This window comes from Schistocerca cancellata, chromosome 5 (genome assembly GCF_023864275.1).
Source record: "Schistocerca cancellata isolate TAMUIC-IGC-003103 chromosome 5, iqSchCanc2.1, whole genome shotgun sequence".
Lineage (NCBI taxonomy): Eukaryota > Metazoa > Arthropoda > Insecta > Orthoptera > Acrididae > Schistocerca > Schistocerca cancellata.
Window position 1 is genome coordinate 480380880 of NC_064630.1, and position 23241 is coordinate 480404120.

Below are 23241 nucleotides of genomic sequence, written 5' to 3' on the forward strand. Positions count from 1 at the left end.
GTAGGGTATTTTGCACGTGCAGGTCACGAAGAACTCTAGCGTCTGTATGGGGCCCGTAAGAATCCAGTATTAGCAAAAGTTTCTCTCGACTGATTTGTTCCACTATCGCTTCTTGCAGAAAATTGGTGAACAGTTCTTTGGTCATTTTCCTGGAGGAGTGAGAGTGGACAGTTAAGTTTAAAGTTGTGAACACGGAATGACGTGCATGAGTTCTCAAAGAACGAGACTCTTGAAGGACAGCAAGCATCTTTGGTGCAAGTTTGCCCGTCTGAGGAAGCAATTGAATAACCGTGTACGTAGGGGTATTCGCGTGAACTGACTGTACAACCCCTACAATATCTTTAGAACCTCTAGTTGCAAGAGTGTGGCCCACAGACATCTCCTTGCTGAAACCAGTTTCGTAGGCGTTGTAGATATCTGCGTCTGTGTAGGTTGTCATGAGTGCACGAGCTGCATGTTGCCAGTCCTGTATCATCTTCTGGATGTCGTTTCTGGTGTGGTACATTTTCACTATAGCAAAAGATTTGAATTTACGGCTACCAGTGTCGTTTTTAGGCTTGCAGTGCAAGACCCAACTGTCAATGGCGTTAAATCTTGGGGAAATTTAACGGTCTCGCTTTTGTTTTCGCCCACAGTTTGATGTCTACCTCGTGAACACATAGCGCTTCCTGGTGGCGGTGTTTGTAGGTCTCCATCACATGCATTGTAATATGCTTGTTCTTCGCCTTCACAGACATTAACTCATCACTTTTCCACTTCATACAACATACACCGTGCAGGACGTCTAGTGCGAAATCTATTTTTCATTGCAGACATCGTGCGATGTGCAAATATTTGGTTTGGCTTCGGCTGCTTTTTGACATTAATCCAATATTTGAGCAGTTTGATTTTCTCATTTCTTTAGTAAAATACTACCGTTTTCTCCTTCTGTGGTATTTCATCGTTTCTGTCGCCTGAGGACTCTTCTGGTGATGATAACGTCGAAGTCAACTCTAGTCCATTTACTTTGTCATAAATTAACGATTCCGCTCCACCTTGTGCGCGCTTGTCCATATCTAATATTTCCTCTTCTGTGACGTTCGACACATTCCACTGATCAATGATGTCCGGCAGGAATGCTGCACGATTTTACTCATCTTCAGTTATTTCTGTTGTTGCGCGTACACAACAGTCTCAATGCAAGAGTTCGACGAGAATGTCAATAACGTTTCGGACTCATGTCGTACAACAGCAGTACCTGTATCTTGCAGACTGGATAGCAACTGCAGATCCATTTTTCTGTATGTGCACAAACAAGAGACTCTAGCCGCAGCACCAACATCTAATGTACGCGGCGTTGCCATCTGCAGTCAGTAATTATTATTACTATTGTCGTTACGATTAATACTTCCGCACGTGTGATGAATTTTTTAAATTCTATTGTCCCATTGTTTATGTTTATTCTGAGAAACTAAAAATTCGCTAGCTGCTTCATCTCGAGTGGTGTCTGTTCTATCGCACAAGTCCGACAGAACACCACACCTCTCTGTATAAATGTACTCTCTAGGTTTCCTACTTTAAATTAACGAATCGAAAGCAGACTGCCAAAAGAACAATTCTTCTACAAACCCCGAAAAGTCTTTTTACATGTCAAAAAAATGTTCTTCCACGTAATAGTTTCACTCGTAAACAGTTAAAAAAATTGTTATTAGAGAGGAATTAGCCCGGGATCCTTGGTACGCCAACCTAATGCTCTGTCAACTCATCCACGGAATTCATACTCATTAGTTGCTCACAGATATGATTTTTCTGTGCTTCGTAGTTCTGGTGTTACTTTTAATTAACGTTTACGGTTCTGCTGGACGATAGCACATATTTCGAACTAAATCGAAGTTTTGGTTGAAGCTCTATCGACATACAACGTTTGGTACCGATCTGAGTGTCTGACGTCTGGACGTTTGGGTGTTAGCCACCGGAAATGAGCTGCTAAAATCGATCTCTTGCTAGAGGATCGATAGTAATATCTATTTACTACGTTTTTCAGTACATTTCTCCAATCTCTTTATGAATCTTGATGGCTCTTCTTTCAAAATGACTTCATTACTTCTACTGATTGCCCTTTCAAGTATTGTAAACTTTATCTTGTAGTAGGTTTCCAAAAGTTTATTCTTCGATAGTTTTCGCAAACTGGTCGATCAATTATCTTGATTTTTATCGTGTGTCTCTGCTGCAGCGGAAGGTATTTCATCTCCAACATATATTTACGTATAATGCTAATCTCTTGATGGTTTTTATCTGAGAAGTATTTCAGTAATCCACCAATAATATTATAGATACCTGACGGGCTTTTTTAATCTATTGTTAACTGTTTTACTCAAAAAACTGGTAATAAGTGTCTACGTTCGAAAGTCTTACGTAGCAGGAAGGAAACCTTACTCGGCTACATCTGTCATTTGCTAACTGAACTAAAGTTAATATCTTAAACTACCATTTCTTCGGTGTCATGATAATGTTTACTATCCTTGCTGTTCTTCCTCCTCATTATGACAAGGACAAAATTTAAATAAAACACACACACACACACACACACACACACACACACACACGCACACGTACACATGTAACGAGAGGTGAATATGCTAAAAGGGTAACTGATCACTGACAGATTCGTTTATATGAGCCATACGATGGAAGAGCGTCGTCGTTTGTCAGCTATTATAAAACAACTCTATTTACGATTATAATGGCTAAAAATACATCGCTTAATGAAATGTGATACTCATGAGAACGACATAGATATGTTGTCTAAGATGCGTCCTGTCCACTTGTTGAATAAGGAAACTGGTAACTAAGTTTGTTACTAGCAGACAGCTTCGTGCAAATGTTTCTCTACGGCACTGAAAAAGAATAAAATCACATTATCATAGTCACATTATCATATTATTAAAGGTGATGTATTTCTTCGACCCATTCACGAGCGTTTTACATCCAAATTAGAAGAGTCTCAAATGTACATACCACAAAATCTTAACATAACCGAACGGTAATCTCAGATCTCTCACGTATGTATTTGGGTTTTCGGAGACACAAAACATAAAGTGGCTACTCTGCTTTACAGATACAAATAAGGTCCATGGAGACAACATTCTCTCGCTGTATCACATCAAAAATGGTTCAAATGGCTCTGAGCACTATGGGACTCAACTGCTGAGTTCATTAGTCCCCCAGAACTTAGAACTAGTTAAACCTAACTAACCTAAGGACATCACAAACATCCATGCCAGAGGCAGGATTCGAACCTGCGACCGTAGCGGTCTTGTGATTCCAGACTGCAGCGCCTTTAACCGCACGGCCACTTCGGCCGGCCGTATCACATCAGTTCGGTTCTCATTGTCCCCTGAGAAGAGGATTCGGGTTCAGATCACTGTCCGAGTGTACTGCCTCTGGTATCGTGTGAATCCCCTGAATGATACTATATGAAATCATGGGTAAAAAAGCAAGGAAAATATTTTTTTTTCATGCGCCACAACATTCACTTTGTCACCCAATGACTTTCTTGTCGATATAATGATAAACGTATAGTCATGTTTAGTTATTAATTAGTACTTTCTCCTCGCACGTAAACGAACTTAATTGGGAAACTGTATTCTGTTCCCATATTAAGACGAGTAAATGTTCAACATTGTTAATTGTATGAGCAGTTGCGCTAGACGAATTCTACACATATAAAAAAAAGTTTTTCAACACCTCGGTTCCGAGAGTTCCGGAACTTGTACAGAAAATTGGAATAGAGATCAATACAAACATCATTTACGCCCTTATTATTGCTCATGAAAACCACACATTGCATGTTGTACCACCACACAGTGAGACCTTTAGAGGTGGTTGTCCAGACTGCTGCACACACCGGTACCTCTAATACCCAGTAGCACGTCCTCTTGCATTGATGCATGCCTGTATTCGTTGTTGCATAATATCCACAAGTTCATCAAGGCACTGTTGGTCCAGACTGTCGCACTCCTCAACGACGATTCGGCGTAGATCCCTCAGCGGTTCATATCTGGAGAACATGCTGGCCACTTTAGTCGAGCTATGTCGTTATCTTAAAGGAAGTCATTCACAAGATGTGCACGATGGGGACGTTAATTGTCGTCCATGAAGATGAATACCTCGTCAATATGCTGCCGATATGTTTGTACTATCGGTCGGATGATGAGATTCACGCACCGTAAAGCCGTTACGGCGCCTTCCGTGACCACCAGCGGCGTACGTCAGCCCCACATAATGCCACCCCAAAATATCAGGGAACCTCCACCTAGCTGCAATCTCTGGATAATGTGTTTAAGGCGTTCAGCCTGACCGGGTTGCTTGCTGTCTGGTTGAAGGCATATGCAACACTCATCGGTTAAGAGAACCTGATGCCAATCCTGAGCTGTCCATGCGGCATGTTATTGGGCCCATCTGTACCGCGCTGCATGGTGTCGTGGTTGCAAAGATGGACCTCACCATGGACGTCGGGAGTGAAGTTGTGTATCATGCAGGCTATTGAGTTTGAGTCGTAACACCTGTGGCTGCACAAAAAGCATTAGTCAACATGGTGGCGTTGCTGTCAGGGTTCCTCCGAGCCATTCCTTAGGTAGCGGTCATCCACTGCCGTAGCAGCCCTTGGGCGGCTTCAGCGAGACATGTCATCAACAGTTCCTGTCTCGCTGTGTCTCCTTCAAGTCCGAACAACATCTCTTTGGTTCACTCCGAGTAGACTGGACGCTTCCCTTGTTGAGATCCCTTCCTGGTACAAAGTAACAATGCGGACGCGATCGAAATGCGGTATTGACCGTCTAGGCATGGTTGAACTAAAGACAACACGAGCCGTGTACCTCCTTCCTGGTGGAATGACTGGAACTGATCAGCTGTCGGACCCTCTCCGTCTAATAGGCGCTGCTCAAGCATGGTTGTTTATATCTTTGGACGGGTTTAGTGACATCTCTGAACAGTCAAAGGGACTGTGTCCGTGATGCAATATCCACAGCCAACCTCTATCTTCAGGAGTTCTGGGAACCGAGGTGACGCGAAACTTTTTTTGATGTGTTTAAAGTTTACTACCCGCTGAGGAAGGGACTTGATAGAGATTGAGATTCGAGTAAAGAAGGATACAGGTTAGACTAATCTAGATCGACAGAATTTTGAATGTTTTACATAAGTATGGAACGTGCAGAATAGGTGTCGCACTATTATTGATAAACGAAGAAGCATTTGATGCAGTAGGGGAGGAGGGTTAGTGCGGACGGCATTGTACATGAAGAGATTAATAGATACAATGAAAAACAAATGACATGATAAAGAAATTACAAGGACATTCACAGTATTTCACTTATTAAATAAGATTTTTCGATAGGAGGTGGTAAACAATGCGATTAGTAATTTTCTCTATTGGTAGTGTACGTAGGTTCTCTTGTTTATCAAAATATTGTAGTTGTCTTGAAAAGGAATTAAGTTTAAATGCTGTTGGTTACAGGGTTGTTCAGAACAAAAATGTGGTAAACAAGTTTATGGCAAAAAGTAAATTCCACCTCAGTTTGTGAGAGTTACATCGCAACAAAATATTCCGTGCTCGGGTATCGCGACCTTTTCGGAGGCCAAAGAACACCTCTATTTGAAGTAAAATGGATTAGGCAAGCATCGATCGTGTGATAACTTTTTTTTCTGTACAGTAAACATTTGTTTTTTCAGAATATTCATCAACGGCAAACCATCTGCTTCGTTTCTCCTTTCGCACATGTTAAAGACCGAACATTGTTTCACTTTTGTCTTCATGTGAATTAAAGAGTAAGTCAGTAAAATCAAAGAACCACGTTCGACTTCGTTTCTGACATCTTCACTGCACATAAATGCGGAGCACCCGCGACCACAGTGCTCGAAACGATTGTTTACGCCGTCGTGCCGCCCGGCGACGTAATGTAATTTTCGCTGCGGTTGCATTACGCGCAAATGTGTAGGTCAATCACCACCTTAAGAGAAAGCCGGCCGCGGTGCCCGAGCAGTAGTAGGCGTTTCAGTCCAGAACCGCGCTGCTGCTACGGTCGCAGGTTCGAATCCTGCCTCGGGCATGGATGTGTGTCCTTAGGTTAGTTAGGTTTAAGTAGTTCTAAGTCTAGGGGACTGATGATCTCGGATGTTAAGTCCCATAGTGCTCAGAGCCATTTGAAGCATTTGAACCTTAAGAGAAAAAGAAGGCTGCAGATAGCGGAGCTCACGTTGGTACTGTCCTGTTCTGAAATCCTTTGATAGAATTCCGCAGTCTAGCATGGAAGACAAGCTACATACTTATGGAAACAGGTATGAGATTGGAATGTAGGCTTACTACTAAATAGAACTCGCTCTTAATGGCAAGACAGCGGCAGAAAGGAATGTAGCTTTTGGCGTAGAAAATACAGCAAGAGTTTGCAGATGACCAGATTTTCAAGCAAAGGTAGTTGACTTCCACTTGAGGTAATACAGTGAAAGGCGAGTAAATATACTAAAAGACGATAATGTTGAGCTAAATAATCGCCGTACAGCAACTAGAATGAGTCATAGTCACCGTGTATCCTGGAGTATCTGTCCGGATATATTTAGGATTGAATGAGCACAAAAATGTAGAAAGGTAAGAGCAGGGACATGCCAGAATGAGACTTATCGGGAAAACGCAAAGCAAGTGTGGTTCTCCCACGATAGACGCCACTTACAAAAAGTTCATTCGAAACATTTTTGAGTATTGTTAGTCGGTCTAGGATCTTGAACTACTTGAATCAGTGAAAGCGAGACTGAAAATAAAAATGAGAGCTCCTCGACACGTTACGGTTTTATTCTATCAACGCGATTACATCGTATAAATTCTAGAGAGCACTGAGATACGTTACAGGGCAGGTGCTGAGCAACCCGTAAAAACTTATTCTAAAAAAAAAACCTTTAAAATCTACCCCAATGACCTCGAGATTAGCCTCAGAGAGAAACTGGAGTATACAGAGGGTACCTGTAATACTGCTTATTGCGTACAGTCGGAAAGGGGGAAAGGTTTCAGGTATACCATATTCCCTGCATGGCGGCTCGTGGAGCTGGGATGTCAATACTGTATTTCTATTTTCATGTGCCGTTAAAAAGATACACAGGTCCAAAAAAAAAATTAGTTTCAATAACAATCATACCAAAAAATCTCGGCCTTCTACTTACATTGACTTTTAGAGAAACATATTTCCACGTCTTCAGAAGATTATGATGCATTACAGACATCAGTGCTGGGTAGGACACCTTGACTTAAGTTACCTGTCGGCATTAAATTTCATTATGTTATGATAAGGCATATAATTTTACGATCATGTTAATTTCGCGCGATATGTGTGGGAGGGAAATTTGGAAAGGAAATTTAAGTTCAAGGGGAAGAAACAAGCTTGAGGTTTACCGATGACACTGAAATCCTCTCAAAGCCAGCAAAGGACTTGGAACAGCTGTTGAATGGAATTGATACTGGCTTGAAAAGAGGTTACGACATGAATATCAGCAAAAGTAATAACAAGGGTAATTGAATGTACTCGAATTAAATCAGGTGATCCTGAGAGAATTAGATTAGGTAATAATAGACGAAAAGTAAGAGACAGACATAAAAATAATTGCCAAAATGGAAAGGATATAAAATAACGAGTGGCAATAGCAAAAAACTTTTCCGAGAAAAAGAAATCTAGAATATTGATTGAAATGTTAGGAAGTTTTTCTGAATCCATTTGTCTGGAATGTAGGCTTACACATAAGTGAACAAATATCAAATCGTACACACAAGAAGACAATTGAAGCTTCTGTAATGCGATACCACAGAAGAATGCTAAAGATTAGATGAGTCGATCGGATAACAAATGTGGAAATTCTGAAGCGAATTGCGGAGGAAAGAAATTTATGGCGCAGCTTGACTAAAAGAAGGAATAGGTTAGTAAGAAACGCCCTAAAGCATCAAGAAATCACCAATTTTTTCGTGAACAGAAGTGTAATATAATATAAATTGTAGAGGAAGACCAAGGCTTGAGTTCATTCAGCTGGTCCAAAAGCATGTAGATTGCAATAGTGAAGCAGAAATGAAGAGGCTAGTGCAGTATGGAGTGGAGGTCGGCATCAAAGCAATATTCGAACTGAAGACAAAAACAAAAAATATCAATAAAATTATTCAGGGTTTGAGACCGCATTGCTGTTATGTAAAATTCTTCGACGTTCCGACCACTGTTGAAATGGTCTTCCTCAGGAAGTCCATTTGCTCAGTAGCTGAAGAGTCGGAGAATTTCAGATACTGACAATACATTCACCATAGTTTGGCAACGTTAATATGAAAGTTAACGTACCTAGTCGTCAATTCGTTACTAACAAAGTTAACTTCGTTAAACGTTGAAGCTTTACTTTACAGGAGATTTACTGGATGCTAAAGTTGCTTGTCAATCGTTAGCTCGTAATAGTAAACTTTATGTAGTTGGTGAAGTAAAATGAGCAACTGAATCACACATATTACCGTTGCTTAAATAAAATGCTTTCATTGGGGATGTTTAGGTAGGATATCGAAGTTAAATTAACCAAGTATATCATTTAGTTTTGTAATTATTTAACTATCAATGTTATATCACAGGATAATCAAAATATAAGAGAATCGGATTGTATATGACGTAAGGTGCATATTTCCCCTCATGAACATCAACATGTTAAAGTTTTCATCGGAGAGCGAGGCTCGCTTAGGTGACAAAATGTTTTTCACCTTAGAAAAGAAGTCGTTCGGCCGCAGCACTCGTGGGTATACAAGTTTTAAAGTTTTTATCATCTTCTCAAACGACTTCAGTTCGACGACATGGAAAGGAGAGAAAAGTATACTATGCATAGGTCCACATTACCTTTCGACACACCGCTGCGAATTGCTGCAATATCAAAAGACTCTCCAACGATTGTCTGGCGTATGCTTTTAACCAAATTACTGCTCCTCTCCTCCCGCTGTCGGTATCTGAATGCCGAGATCGATTTTTCTTTTTGGCTTTCCTCGGCCGAACCCTGCGTTCACTGTTTCTTGAAACGATGCATATTGCGTTTCACGTGCTCTCATTATGTGTTGTTTCGAACTGTTAAGCCCGATGTGTGAGCCCTAATTGTTGATTTTTTAGGCAATCACAGTTTACAATATAAAAGTATTTGTTCTCCCGATCTGGATACAAAAATTAACGTAATCACCTAAATGCGGCCACAGATTTTCATTAGGTGGAGCTTTAGGATAAGATACCATGATTTAGTTTCCCACAGTCAATTCACCAACAAAGAGTACTACTTAACGCGAACTCACTAAACAAAGAATAATTAACAACCAACACCTAGTTATTCTCGCTCGTACTCGATTGTTTGCAGCAGTCGTGTGCACTCTGGCGTAGGCAGACAACTAAGTCATCTTAAAGGGGTAGAACTTGATTTCTGTGGGCGGTGTGGCATCATTTCTTGTCGTAAGTAATAGACACCTAACGGACATTAAACGAACTCAGAGAGATTGCCGGCCGCGGTGGTCTAGCGGTTCTAGGCGCGCAGTCCGGAACCGCGCGACTGCTACGGTCGCAGGTTCGAATCCTGCCTCGGGCATGGATGTGTGTGATGTCCTTAGGTTAGTTAGGTTTAAGTAGTTCTAAGTTCTAGGGGACTGATGACCACAGATGTTAAGTCCCATAATGCTCAGAGCCATTTGAACTCAGAGAGAGTTAACGGAAGTTAAAGAGTCCGTTGATTTTTTTCCTTTTTCTTTTTAAATTAACTTAAAAGTTAATCCGTTACTCGGAATAGTAATATCACAAATTGAGTCCGCCTTGATGCAAACACCGTGTTATTTGTTTATTTCTTTATTATCCCAAACTAGTTTCGGAGACAAATATCACCATCATCAGTGGTTTTTTAAAATCTTATTTATTGTATGCTACAGCATGTTTTAAGCTATTATTGGCGCTGTTTGTGACATATGTGATATTATGGATCAGAAACAAAGTGCAAAAGTTTTGTTTTTCTGTGTAAAAAGCAGCCACACACCAACGAACATGACATGATGTTCGCTAAGTATAAAAAGACGGCAACAGAAAAAGAGCACAGAAAATATGTCACAAACACCGCCAATAACAGCTTAAAACATGCTGTAGCATACGATACATAAGAATAAAAAGAAACCACTGATGATGGTGATATTTGTCGCCGAAAATAGTTTGGGAAAGTAAAGAAATAAACAAATAACACGGTGTTTGCATCAAGGCGGACTCAATTTGTGATATTACTATTTTTCTATGCACACACGGACCAAATGGAAGAGTTACAAGATAATATTATCGTTACTCGGAAAGTTAAATATATTCATTAACGTTGATGGATTATCGGTCTTGCGCCCAACTATGGCGCTCACATACCCTGAAGAATATTGACTGTGACAACGGCGACGGCGACGGAAGCTTACGCTTACAAACAACATCAGTGTGAGGGGAGAAGCAATTACCCTTCACAGCAAGTAAGCTCTTCGAATTTTAATGGCAGAGTTCTCCGTTCTGCACGCCTCTCTTGTAGCTTCTTCTACTGGAACTGAATAGGCATCTCCAAGATTCGTATCGGAATATACTGCTCTTTATCGAATATTCTGTACCTTCACAATTAACCATTGTATTACTCTGTACGTACCACTTATTAACGGTCTTCACCTTATTTCTGTTACAGTGCAGACACTTTGCTCTCCTTCTCGTGTAGAAGAGCTGTGAATATTGCGAGTGGCTGGACTCGTGGCCGCTGAGTTGTAATCCCGGACATTGCGGCACGCGGGTTTAGTATTGCGTACCTGGCCTGGGAGTGGTGTGCGTCTGGTTCTGGCGCAGCCGGGTGGCCCCGACCGCCGTGCCGAAGGCGGCTCGCGGCACCCTCTCGCCGCCGGCGGCGGCGGCGGCTGCCACGGCGGCCAACACGACGAGGAGCACCAGCAGTGGCGACCACATCCCGGGAGCTCGGACTCGTCGTGCCGCCATCTCCAGAGCACTCTGACGCTCCACTGCGGAAGAAGTGGAGGAGGCGAAGCAGCGACGCCGGCAGCGGTAGGCGGGCAATCCGCAGAGGGGCCTCGGCGTCGGCGCCGCTCGCAACACGGCCTCCCGCCGCGCATGCGCAGTGCTACGGACCGGTTTCGCGCTCGCCACGCACGGCCGTCGACCTCGTGTTGCAACTATCCCCGCGCATCACCTGTCAACGGCCTCTGGGGTTGCTCTCGATTTGCACCGTGGCATTTTCGAGACAAGTTCAATGAGAATGTGAGACACTGAAGGACAAGAAAATCTTATAGTCGCGAGGTACGGCGTGTGTTCACCGGAGACAGTGGTACCCCTAGAGACCAGCATCGGAAAGACCACGAGTCTATATTTGTTGGTTGCATGTTTTACAAATCAGGGGGCCGATATTAAGACAGGTTCTACCGGCAGAGCCGGGCGGGGTGGCTGAGCGGTTCTAGGCGCTACAGTCTGGAACCGCGCGACCGCTACGGTCGCAGGTTCGAATCCTGCCTCGGTCAAGGATGTGTATGATGTTCTTAGGTTAGTTAGGTTTAAGTAGTTCTAAGTTCTAGGGGACTGATGATGTCAGCAGTTCAGTCGAATAGTGCTCAAAGCCATTTGAACCATTTTCTACCGGCAGAGGCCCACGAGAAATATTCGACGTGGTGTGTACATCACAGCAGGTGACACTGTCTTACGAGTACCAGCAGCCGTCTGCGGCTGGGAGTGAGTAACTACACTCCTGGAAATGGAAAAAAGAACACATTGACACCGGTGTGTCAGACCCACCATACTTGCTCCGGACACTGCGAGAGGGCTGTACAAGCAATGATCACACGCACGGCACAGCGGACACACCAGGAACCGCGCTAGCTGCGCAGCATTTGTGCACTGCCGCCGTCAGTGTCAGCCAGTTTGCCGTGGCATACGGAGCTCCATCGCAGTCTTTAACACTGGTAGCATGCCGCGACAGCGTGGACGTGAACCGTATGTGCAGTTGACGGACTTTGAGCGAGGGCGTATAGTGGGCATGCGGGAGGCCGGGTGGACGTACCGCCGAATTGCTCAACACGTGGGGCGTGAGGTCTCCACAGTACATCGATGTTGTCGCCAGTGGTCGGCGGAAGGTGCACGTGCCCGTCGACCTGGGACCGGACCGCAGCGACGCACGGATGCACGCCAAGACCGTAGGATCCTACGCAGTGCTGTAGGGGACCGCACCGCCACTTCCCAGCAAATTAGGGACACTGTTGCTCCTGGGGTATCGGCGAGGACCATTCGCAACCGTCTCCATGAAGCTGGGCTACGGTCCCGCACACCGTTAGGCCGTCTTCCGCTCACGCCCCAACATCGTGCAGCCCGCCTCCAGTGGTGTCGCGACAGGCGTGAATGGAGGGACGAATGGAGACGTGTCGTCTTCAGCGATGAGAGTCGCTTCTGCCTTGGTGCCAATGATGGTCGTATGCGTGTTTGGCGCCGTGCAGGTGAGCGCCACAATCAGGACTGCATACGACCGAGGCACACAGGGCCAACACCCGGCATCATGGTGTGGGGAGCGATCTCCTACACTGGCCGTACACCACTGGTGATCGTCGAGGGGACACTGAATAGTGCACGGTACATCCACACCGTCATCGAACCCATCGTTCTACCATTCCTAGACCGGCAAGGGAACTTGCTGTTCCAACAGGACAATGCACGTCCGCATGTATCCCGTGCCACCCAACGTGCTCTGGAAGGTGTAAGTCAACTACCCTGGCCAGCAATATCTCCGGATCTGTCCCCTATGAAGCGTCGTCTCACGCGGTCTGCACGTCCAGCACGAACGCCGGTCCAACTGAGGCGCCAGGTGGAAATGGCATGGCAAGCCGTTCCACAGGACTACATCCAGCATCTCTACGATCGTCTCCATGGGAGAATAGCAGCCTGCATTGCTGCGAAAGGTGGATATACACTGTACTAGTGCCGACATTGTGCATGCTCTGTTGCCTGTGTCTATGTGCCTGTGGTTCTGTGAGTGTGATCATGTGATGTATCTGACCCCAGGAATGTGTCAATAAAGTTTCCCCTTACTGAGACAATGAATTCACGGTGTTCTTATTTCAATTTCCAGGAGTGTATTTAAGTAGGACTTTCAGATTCAAGTAAGCTTTCGACAGAATCACGACCTTTAGATTAGATTAGATGTACTTTTCTTTCCAATTGATCGACACTGAGCAGATCCTCTGGGACGTGGAAAATGTCAGAGAACAATAATACAGATACGCTAATGTACCTTCCACAGATCCAAAATGAAACTGCCCTTGTGGATGAGGAATCAGACAAAGAAAAATAATGTTCATTACACTTAGGTGGATACGATAATTCTTAGGCTATTGTAGCCATACACCATCGAATAAAGACCATTTTACAGCACTTCTTTACAGTGATCGCCTTACTGCACAAAATTTCTACAGAAATCAGATCGTACACAATATTCACATTATGTGATATTATTAATAGAGTACACGCATCAATTGCTTCTCCTAAGAAATTCATTAGTGGAGTAGAAGGAGTTGAATAACAATAAATCCTTTAGACTCTTCTCCAGTTGAACTTTATTATTAGTTACACTTTTATTGGCTGCTGGCATGTTATTGAAAATGTGTATTGCTGAATAGTGGACATCGTTCTGAACCAAAGCAAGTGACTTTAAATCTTTGTGAAAGTTATTCTTATTTCTGGCGTTGATTTCATGAACTGAGTTGTTGGTTTGAAAAAGAAAGAGATAACTTGTTTTAATGATAAATTTCATTAATGAATGAACATATTGGGAAGCATTATAGAATAGATATTTTGGGAAGTACTTGTTAGTATTCCCAGTTCCTTAATAGTTACTCCTTCAGTTACATATCGATCTCCTGTGTGGCCTGCACGAAGCCGAACTTTTGCGAAGTGTGGAGAATAAGTCAACCAGTGTGACGTTTTTTTCTCGCGAGCCCTGTCTACCACCTTCCTTTCTTCCCGCTGGAGTTCCACGAGTATGACGAAGCTACCACAGCTGTAGCTTCCTAGCCATCGACTCTTTTTTCTCTTACTGAAGCATGCAAGAGCGTAAGCCTTGTCGTGACTTAGATCCTGCTGTTGTAAAGTAGCATAGACAAGGCTAAATGACCAACTTTCAGGGTTCAAATGGCTCTAAGCACTATGGGACTTAACATCAGTCCCCTAGACTTAGAACTACTTAAACCCAACTAACCTAAGAACATCACACACAACCATGCCCGAGGCAGGATTCGAACTTGCGACCGTAGCAGCAGCGCGGTTCCGGACTGAAGCGCCTAGAACCGCTCGATCACAGCGGCCGACAACTGTCAGGGTCATATAGTCTTTAATGAAGCTATATTTACTGAGATTGTGGAGAATGTAAGACAACAATGCGTCGTATACCATTGCAACTGTGCTCCATAGGAGGAAGACTTATGTTTAAAAAAAAAGTTTGATGCTATAGAATGAAATTTTCAATCTGCAACTGAGAACTTCAGTGAAGTTTGGAAATTAAGAGACGAGGTACTGCCAGAATTCAAGCTGTGAGAAGGGATCGTGAGTCGTGCTTTGGTAGCTCAGTTGGTAGAGCACTTGCCCGCGAAAGGCAAAGGTCCTGAGTTCGAGTCTCGGTCCGGCACACGGTTTTAATCTGCGAGGAAGTTTCATATCAGCGCGCACTCCCTTGCAGAGCGAAAATTTCATTCTGGAAACATTCCCTAGGCTGTAGCTAAGCCATGTCTTCGCAATATCCGTTCTTCCAGGAGTGCTAGTTTTGCAAGGGTCACAGTAGAGCTTCTGTGAAGTTTGGAAAGTAGGAGACGAATTACTGGTCAGGTGGTAGAGCACTTGCCCGGGCAAGGCAAAGGTCGCGAGGAGTCTCAGTCCGGCAACACAGTTTTAATCTGCCAGGAAGTTTATTGCTATAGTTCACGTACAAAGTTCATCCGATAAAAAAAAAGTGGTTGCTCTCCTATTTATTCCAACTCCACCATTAGAAAACACATATACCCCGAGAGACGAAAACTGGACACTGGATAACGTCACTGCCATATTCCTGCCACCGAAAAAGCATGGTATTTCTATATTCTTATTGTCACCGCATTTTACGTTTATGCGCCAACAGCGATTTGTGCAGGTTACCATTCATTTGTATAACTTTTTCGTAGACTGTTGTAAATTTATTTTAATAATTAATCACCACCTAATGAATGGACTTCAACCTAGTGTCATATTTTCTTGTATTACCGTCACAACCTCAGTAAAGCGTCGAAAGGTTTGTGTATGTCAACGTAACTGGCAGATTTTCTGTGAACAGGGATGAAATATTGAAATAAATTTTTAGTAGTTTTCGAGAAGTTTCACCTGCCCCTACCGATAGCGTTTTATGCAGCCCTCAATGTTATATCTGGCCTCCAAAAACCACGAACGAGATTTTCATATGCCGTCGTTCACTACAGAATAAAATGATCTGGCCCTTTTTGTACGAAATTTAATGTAGTTAAGTTTTATACTGGCATACTATTTCGTTAGAGGCCGTAGTTGTTGAGTTATTAAAAAAAATACAAAATTGACCTTCAAACGCACCCCCTCTCCCACAATCAGCCCCCACCGGTCAGGATTGGTAGTGTGTTGTTCACGGCACTCCCATCTACCACTTTACAAAAATTTGTGACTGCGCGAATTATTTCCCACATTCGACGTTTTTTGATCTTCATCGACTGGCGTTATTACGCCAATGACTCTTAGTCGAGTACTTACAAATTGTAAAACTGACGTTTGTATTAAACTTGGCTAATAATTTTGTGAATTTTAACAGCATGAAATAAACAATTGCATCGTTGTATTCGTGAGGCCTTCTAACTCCAAACTGTTTGTATCCGTTTAGTTGGGGTGATTTGTCAACTTAATTACTTTGAGCGTAACGTTTAAAAATGTCCCGTTTCTTTCATGACCATCACGGGCGCGTTTAAATTAAGAGTGTTAACGAAGTGTGCTGGTGGTGTAACAGCCCAATCAATAGAGACCGGAAAGCGTCGAATAATGGGAATAGTTCGTGCAGTCAGAAATTTTTGTACCGTGATAGGAGAGAGTGCCACGAACAACATACTAGAAATCCTGACTGACGAGGGATACGTGTGGGGTGGAGGCACGTTTGAAGGTCACTTTGTGTGTTTTTCTTGAATAACTCGAAAACCATGGCATCCAGCGAAAAGATATTACATCAAATTTGCTACAAGAAAGTCCTGTTCATTTCTTTCTGTAGGACTAATAGACCGTGCGTAGCGAGTGAGAGAATATAAAACTCTCATGCGTGGTTTTTGAAGGTCAGGCATACATTGTGGGCTGCACAAAACGACATCGCCAAAGGCAGCTGAATCACCCTAAAGCATACAAGAGCGTAGTGAAAAGAAACTTTTTCGAGTTTTTTTATGTCAAAACATTTACAGCTTTAAATAAAAAAACGTCATTGACATTCTACATCTTTATCTTTCATGCCTACATATTTACTTCTCAACATAGATACAGTCACTACAGAATGCTCGACTTCGTTGACGGAGCCATAACTGCATCTCAGCTTGTACCCTTCATCACTATCAAAGTGAAGATTTGCCAAGATGTTCTTTAAGTTTTGGAAACAGATGAAAATTGGATGGGGCCAAGTCTGTGCTATATGGAGGATGGTCGATGACAGTGAACCAAAGGCGTCGGATTGTCGCAGATGTCGCAACTCGTGTGTGGTCTGGGATTGTCTTTTCCTCTGATTTAAGATCTGTTCTAGCACCGTTACTTGGACATTAACTTACATTTCCCAGCTGTCTTACCAAGGAGCTTTTGTGTAAGGTGTTCCTGTATTTTAGACTGTAAAAGGTTTTAATTGCTTGTTCTAATTTAGGACTTTTATTATAATTGTCTGTTATGTGTGTCTTGCTGAAGGGGAGTATCCTCCGTGTGTGGAAGAACTCTTCGAAACTCGATTACAGCACGCTGTTTCTCATGCACCGCCATGTTAGACGCTACAATTCGGAGTCCAGAGGGTTGCAAATATGTAGACTTGAAGAATAAAGATGTAGAATGTTAACAACGTTTGTCTTATTTAAAAAGCTTTAAGAGTTTTCACATAAAATATTCTGAGGTGTTGCTTTTCAGCACGCCCTCGAATATATGTAGGCTGTAACATGTACAAGTGGAGATATTTCTATTGGTGACTAAAGATGGTGTAGTGAACAACATTACATCAGTATTTACGTCGTTTGTAAACTAATAATTTTAGCCATTAGAAGTCGTATGTTTTTAGATTGGCTAGTACCTCCGAGTACATGAGGCAAGAGTAAGCCGTTAATGCTTACTTTTCCGGGACAGCAGGTTGAGTATTTTAGTGTGAAAACGTGGTTGCAAAACGGTTAGTGTACACTGGCAGGCATAGTCCACTTAGCGGTGCAGTTCGACCGTGCAAAAAAAAACACGCCATAAAGTTTGTGACGTGCCTGTGGGAGGACTGCTCAACACAGAGAAAAACAACCAGCACACTGATGTGATTAAGGTACCACACATAGAAATGTGCCGGCCGACGTGGCCGAGCGGTTCTAGGCGCTTCAGTCTAGGCGCTTCAGTCTGCCTCGGGCATGGATGTGTGTGATGTCCTTAGGTTAGTTAGGTTTAAGTAGTTCTAAGTTCTAGGGACTGATGACCTCAGATGTTAAGTCCCATAGTGCTCAGAGCCATTTGGAACATAGAAATGTCTGTACTGATACCAGTTATACGCTGAATATATATGGAAGTAAAATGAAAACGAGACAGTTGGGAAAATGGTAAGTAAACTGTTTATTATTTCAAAAGTAATCGTCATAACTGTTAACATATTTATTCCATTGTGATACGTGACACTCAGTGCATTCATGAAAAAATATTTGCAGTCGCCTACGAAGCCATGACTGTAGTACCCAGGTATCCGCATCTTCGTCTGAAGCAAATCGACGGCCACGAAGGTGTTTCTTCAGGGATCCAAAAATATGGAAATCGCTTTAGAAGAGATCAGGACTGCATGGAGCATTTGTAAGGACCTCCCAGCGAAACTTCTGCTGCGTATTCGAAACAACTTTGGCAACGTCTGGACCTGCCACGTTGCAAAGCGATACGGAACGCTACGTGCATGTAACGTCGGTTGCAGGGAAGGCGACGGTGGACTTTGGTAAATTGGGAGAATTCTAGGAAAGTGTAGCTCATCTATAAACGGACCGTGCACAGAACACGAGTGCGAGCCATGTTTGAGTACTGTTTGAGTGTTCTGAAAGCCACTAGTTCGAATTAAAGAAGTCATCGAAGGAGTTCAGAGGCGTACTGCCAGATTTGTTACCAATAGTTTCTACCAACACAACGAGTGTTACGGAACTGATCCTTGAGACGTGAAGACGTTCTTTGCGAGAAATACTATTGAGAAAGTTTAGAGTAATTTTATTTGCGACAGAGTATCCTACTGCCCTGAAAGTGCGTATCGAGTAAGTACAGTGAAGATAAGAGAAATCACGACTCGCACCCAAGCATATACACACACTTTTCGAGTGGAACAGGAAAGGGAATCGTTAGTAATGGAGTAAGGAACCCTTCGCCACGAACTTCATGGTGGTTTGCGTAGTATGTATGAAACTATATCAACAAATTCTGTACAGTCAGAAAGTTCACTTGGCAGGAAATGTGCTCTATATAGGGCATAGCCTTGAGCCGTTGCACTATCGATAACCAAGGATACCGAGACCATATCCCTCGACAATTCTTACGTCGCCGTCTCATTCTGCGGCAGCAGAGTCAAGGTACGTGTGAAACTATTGACCCGCTTATGATCTTGTCACGTCCGGTGAATGAAAGTGTTAGTGAATCTCGTCGGACAGGGTGAGCTATTCGCGTGTGAAGTTGATGCCGCGTGGTCGGCACATTGTTACCTTGGACGGAAGCTCAGTGACAACATTTGTAGTATATGTCTGTTGATCCATCATGGACAGCTGACATCAGCTGGCCAGGTAATTTTCAATATCAATTAAATTCGCCAACAGCACTTTAACTGAGATGTTATTTTATTTTATTTTGACTATTAGTTTCGGCATTCCACTGTGCCATCTTCAGGCACCCAGGAATATATAACACTGTACAATATCGTTTATTTTGAGAAATGCATACGGGGCCTAAAGATGACATAGCGGAATGCCGAAACTGGTAGTCAAAATAAAATAACATCGCAGTTACACGGCTGTTGGCGAATTTAATTGATACTGACAATTTGTAGAATATGTTCGCAGTATCACCCGAAGCCAGTTTTCCGTCGAGCTCACGAAGTAGGACTGTTGATATTTTTAAAATTATCGGGAATAAAATGTATCGATACTTTAAGAGTATCGTTATCGGCTCATGATATATCGAAGATTGTTATAGATATATACGCCAGAAGAAATATCGACGGAACAGCCAAAAAAATATTGGCTGCATATTGTAAATATACTGCCAGTTTTAGAACTGTACGTTTGGGCATTGATTTATTATTAGATATTCTGTACATCAACAAACTAGCCGCCTGGTTATCCCGCTTGACCAAGAACTGAAAGGAAAACGATGCACGTTCGTGTTTGGTGATAACCACTTTGTTAACAATGGTAACTGCTTGTAAGTGGTACAATAAAAGATGTACTACGTGTCCGTCGTTCGGTTTTGACACGTATAGCATTTGTCTGGGACTCTTCATGTCGACTTCCATGTTTCTTTTCATTTCTGCAAATGGCAGTGAACTAGCAGTCGTAGAGTTAAAATTGCGTGGTGAATTCAAACTTTGCAGTTTATGTTGGTGGCACCAGGCGCCGATTAAGTCAGCATTTCCTTCACACGTTCCATCCACCGCAAAGACCAATATTATCATTTGGATTTTTGTTCATCAGCTTCAGCAACTGTTTTTGAAGAATGTCGATGTGAAGAAATAGCGCACTAATTGCGTTAATTTTTTTTAACGCAACTGGCGTGCTATTTCTTCACATCGGATATCTTGTTATTCCATTCACCCCAGCATCCCCCTCAGTGCAATTGGACTTCTTATTTGTGCCATCTATACTTGCTTCACACAGGTCAAAGAGAGAGACTGGACATGATGAAAACTCGAAAAGCAGCAAGACTCCTTCACACAGTGAAAGTAAAATTATGTTCTACTACAATTTCAAAACAACAAATATTTACCTAAAATTCCGAAAAATATAAAATATATAATAAAAATATCGGGTCTTGATATTGCCATTTCGATATCGATATATCGATAGAGATTTATTGAATATGTAACGGTATTATACGAAGAAATATCGATATATCGATGTATTACCAACTGCGCTATCACGAGGTTTTAATATACCGTTGCCTTCATAGGTCGTACTGCGGCTGCTGGAGTCATGCGACGCAGGTCTCTGTTGTGATGGCGGCTTAGGGGCGTGGCAGCGAGGCAGGTCAGTACCCTGGCTCAGCGACCTCCCCGGCCGCGGCTGTCTGGTCGGCGGGCCAGGGTCCGTGGTTCTGGCCCCAGTCATGGCATTTGTGGTGCCAGCCTTCCAGGACGATGGCGACTGTGCATTTCCACAAAGCACCCCAAGCTATGACTCCCATGATGGGCAGCTGCCTGTTGACGGAGTCCGACGGTAGCTACAGCTGCGGCCTAATTCTGGTGCCTCCTAGGCGACCTGCATTACGATGGTGAGTGCAACCAACGACTGCGCTGACAGATACGACTCCGAACCTGGAGCGGTCACTCCAACGCCTCGCGACGGACAATGATCAAGAGATGGCTGTCGGTCCTTAAATACGACTTTCGGCCCTGATGTCTGCGGTTCTTCTTCAAGAGAAGGTCGGTGGAATATTCTGGTATTGCTCGGCTGGCATAACTGGCCCGATTACCATCCTCGATGTTGTCAGCCTGGTGTGTGGCGAGTTGGTCGGTGACACAGCGTTATCCTTCGTGTTGCTTAACTCCGCGCCCCGCCGACCCTCTTCCGTCACGGTATCATACCACTGAACTGCGCAACAGAATGTAATACATATTCCTTCACATGTTAGCTAAGTTAATCGCTCTAATTATTCGATCCTCTACAAAGCCTAGGAGTTAAATTTTTATCCAGGTAAGGACACTCTGATTTAAGATCTGTTCTAGCACCGTTACTTGGACATTAAATTACATTGTGCAACTGTCTTACCATGGGAATTTTGTGCAACGTTTTCCTGTATTTTAGACTGTAAAAGATTTTAAATGCTTGTTCTATTTTAAGACATTTATTATGACTGTCTTTAATGTGTGTTTAAGAAAATAAAATGTTCAAATGTTTGTGAAATCTTATGGGACTTAACTGCTAAGGTCATCATTCCCTAAGCTTACACACTACTTAACCTAAATTATCCTAAGGACAAACACACACACACCCATACCCGAGGGAGGACTCGAACCTCCGTCGGACCAGCCGCACAGTGCATGATTGCAGCGCTTAAGACCGCCCGGCTAATCCCGCGCGGCTGTGTTTAAGACCATCGAAGAATGTGATCCCCTCTATATAATAACTATTATCTGTTTGAAATGGGAACATGTGTGGAATTCCAGAAGAGACCGTTACTCTATAAAAGCTGTCGGAAAATGTTGCCTTCACAAAGGAATTGTTATCTGATTTAATGTTTAAATCATATATGTTTTAAAGAAATATTGTTGTTAATTATTAGTGATCATTATTGTTGTTACTCAAATTTGTAAGCAGGCCGTTTCCTTTGGAGATACTCGGTAAAATAAATTGTGACAAATTGTACGTTTTTTTATTTCTGTGTGTGTGTATTGGTATCTTCCAACACTGAAGAGAATGTTTCATCTTGAGATAATTTCAAGATAGCTCAGTCACAATTAATAGTACACATTAACAGTGCTGAAACATACGATATCGTAAGTTGGGGTTACTTCGGCCTTTTGCAGATAAATTATGTCCGCTATTCGGAAAAGTTTAAATTTTTTTCCGTCGAAATAAATAAACAAGGCAGTACGCATTCACAAAGTGCGATGAACGCTCTAGAAAATAATGAGCTCCATCAAGTAATACTGTGGTGGCAGCACTGACGACTAGCATCACAAAATGTTTAAAGATAAATTGGTAGTGAGCATTATGCTACATTTTTATACATCGATGGGGAATATCCGGAATTGAGACTGAATGAGATGGTTCAAATGGCTCCAATCACTATGGGACTTAAAATCTGAGGTCATCAGTCCCCTATAACTTAGAACTACTTAAACCTAACTAACCTAAAGACATCACACACATCCATGCTCGAGGCAGGATTCGAACCTGCGACCGTAGCGGTCGCGCGGTTCCAGACTGAAGCGCCTAGAACCGCTCGGTCACACCGGCCGGCCACTTGATACACCTCTGGTGTCAGTTGCCTTTCTGCAGGCGCCTGGCACTACTTTCATGGTTTCCTCTGTAAAGGCAGCACATTTTTTTAAAAATCCTCTATGAATGTGAGTTGTGTGGGAGGAGGTGTCACCGAGGTCATTGTCGAGCTGAGGCGCTTTATGCGGACCCTTTGGCGTTTTATTCACGCATGTGTCAATGTAACACCATTTCGTCCAATGATTTTGAACGGTCTGTAGTGGTTCAGCTCTCTACACCAGAGCAAAAATTTTGGTGACACTGCACTCCGAAGCGTGAGATCACGTTCATTGGGGTTACTAGCCCACAATGTCCTTAGGGAAGGCTTGAAGTGCCAGGGAGATGTCCGCAGTACCAAAGATTGTCAAGAGTCTCTTCCTGTTGTTCATCGCACTGCAAACCGTTCTTGCCGGCCTGTGTGGGGACCAAGGTCCCAGGGAAAGGGGTACTTTCACTGACGCACTTTAGGCCTTTTCGAGTCGATTCTGGATTCTGAGCTGCGGTGTGGCTGGAATGACTCACTCAGCCATTGATAAGCAAACCGCGTGATTTCCACGCAGGACATCGCGGTTATGACGTCCGTCGCAGAGGCGTCAAAAGAACGGCTGAAATGGTAAGATGGCGTGTGAGGATCTTCCCACCAAGCGACTCGTCAGCGGCGGCGTTGGGAAGAATTGTTGTGAAACCTGATGCCAGTGGGAAATTATTAATCAACTTTACTCGTCACTTGAACGTTTGAGCTCTGACCTTCCTTT

General features: G+C 43.2%; 1 protein-coding gene across 1 annotated transcript in view; it reads right to left on the reverse strand.

Annotated features, from left to right (window-relative positions):
- The window catches only part of LOC126188179 (uncharacterized), a 93698-nt gene extending 82624 nt beyond the window's left edge, over positions 1–11074 (reverse strand). The window contains exon 1 of the mRNA XM_049929700.1: positions 10832–11074. Within this exon, the coding sequence (XP_049785657.1) occupies positions 10832–11015 (184 nt within the window). The 5' untranslated portion in view covers positions 11016–11074. The remainder of the gene's footprint in view (positions 1–10831) is intronic.
- Between the last annotated feature and the right edge of the window lie 12167 nt (positions 11075–23241).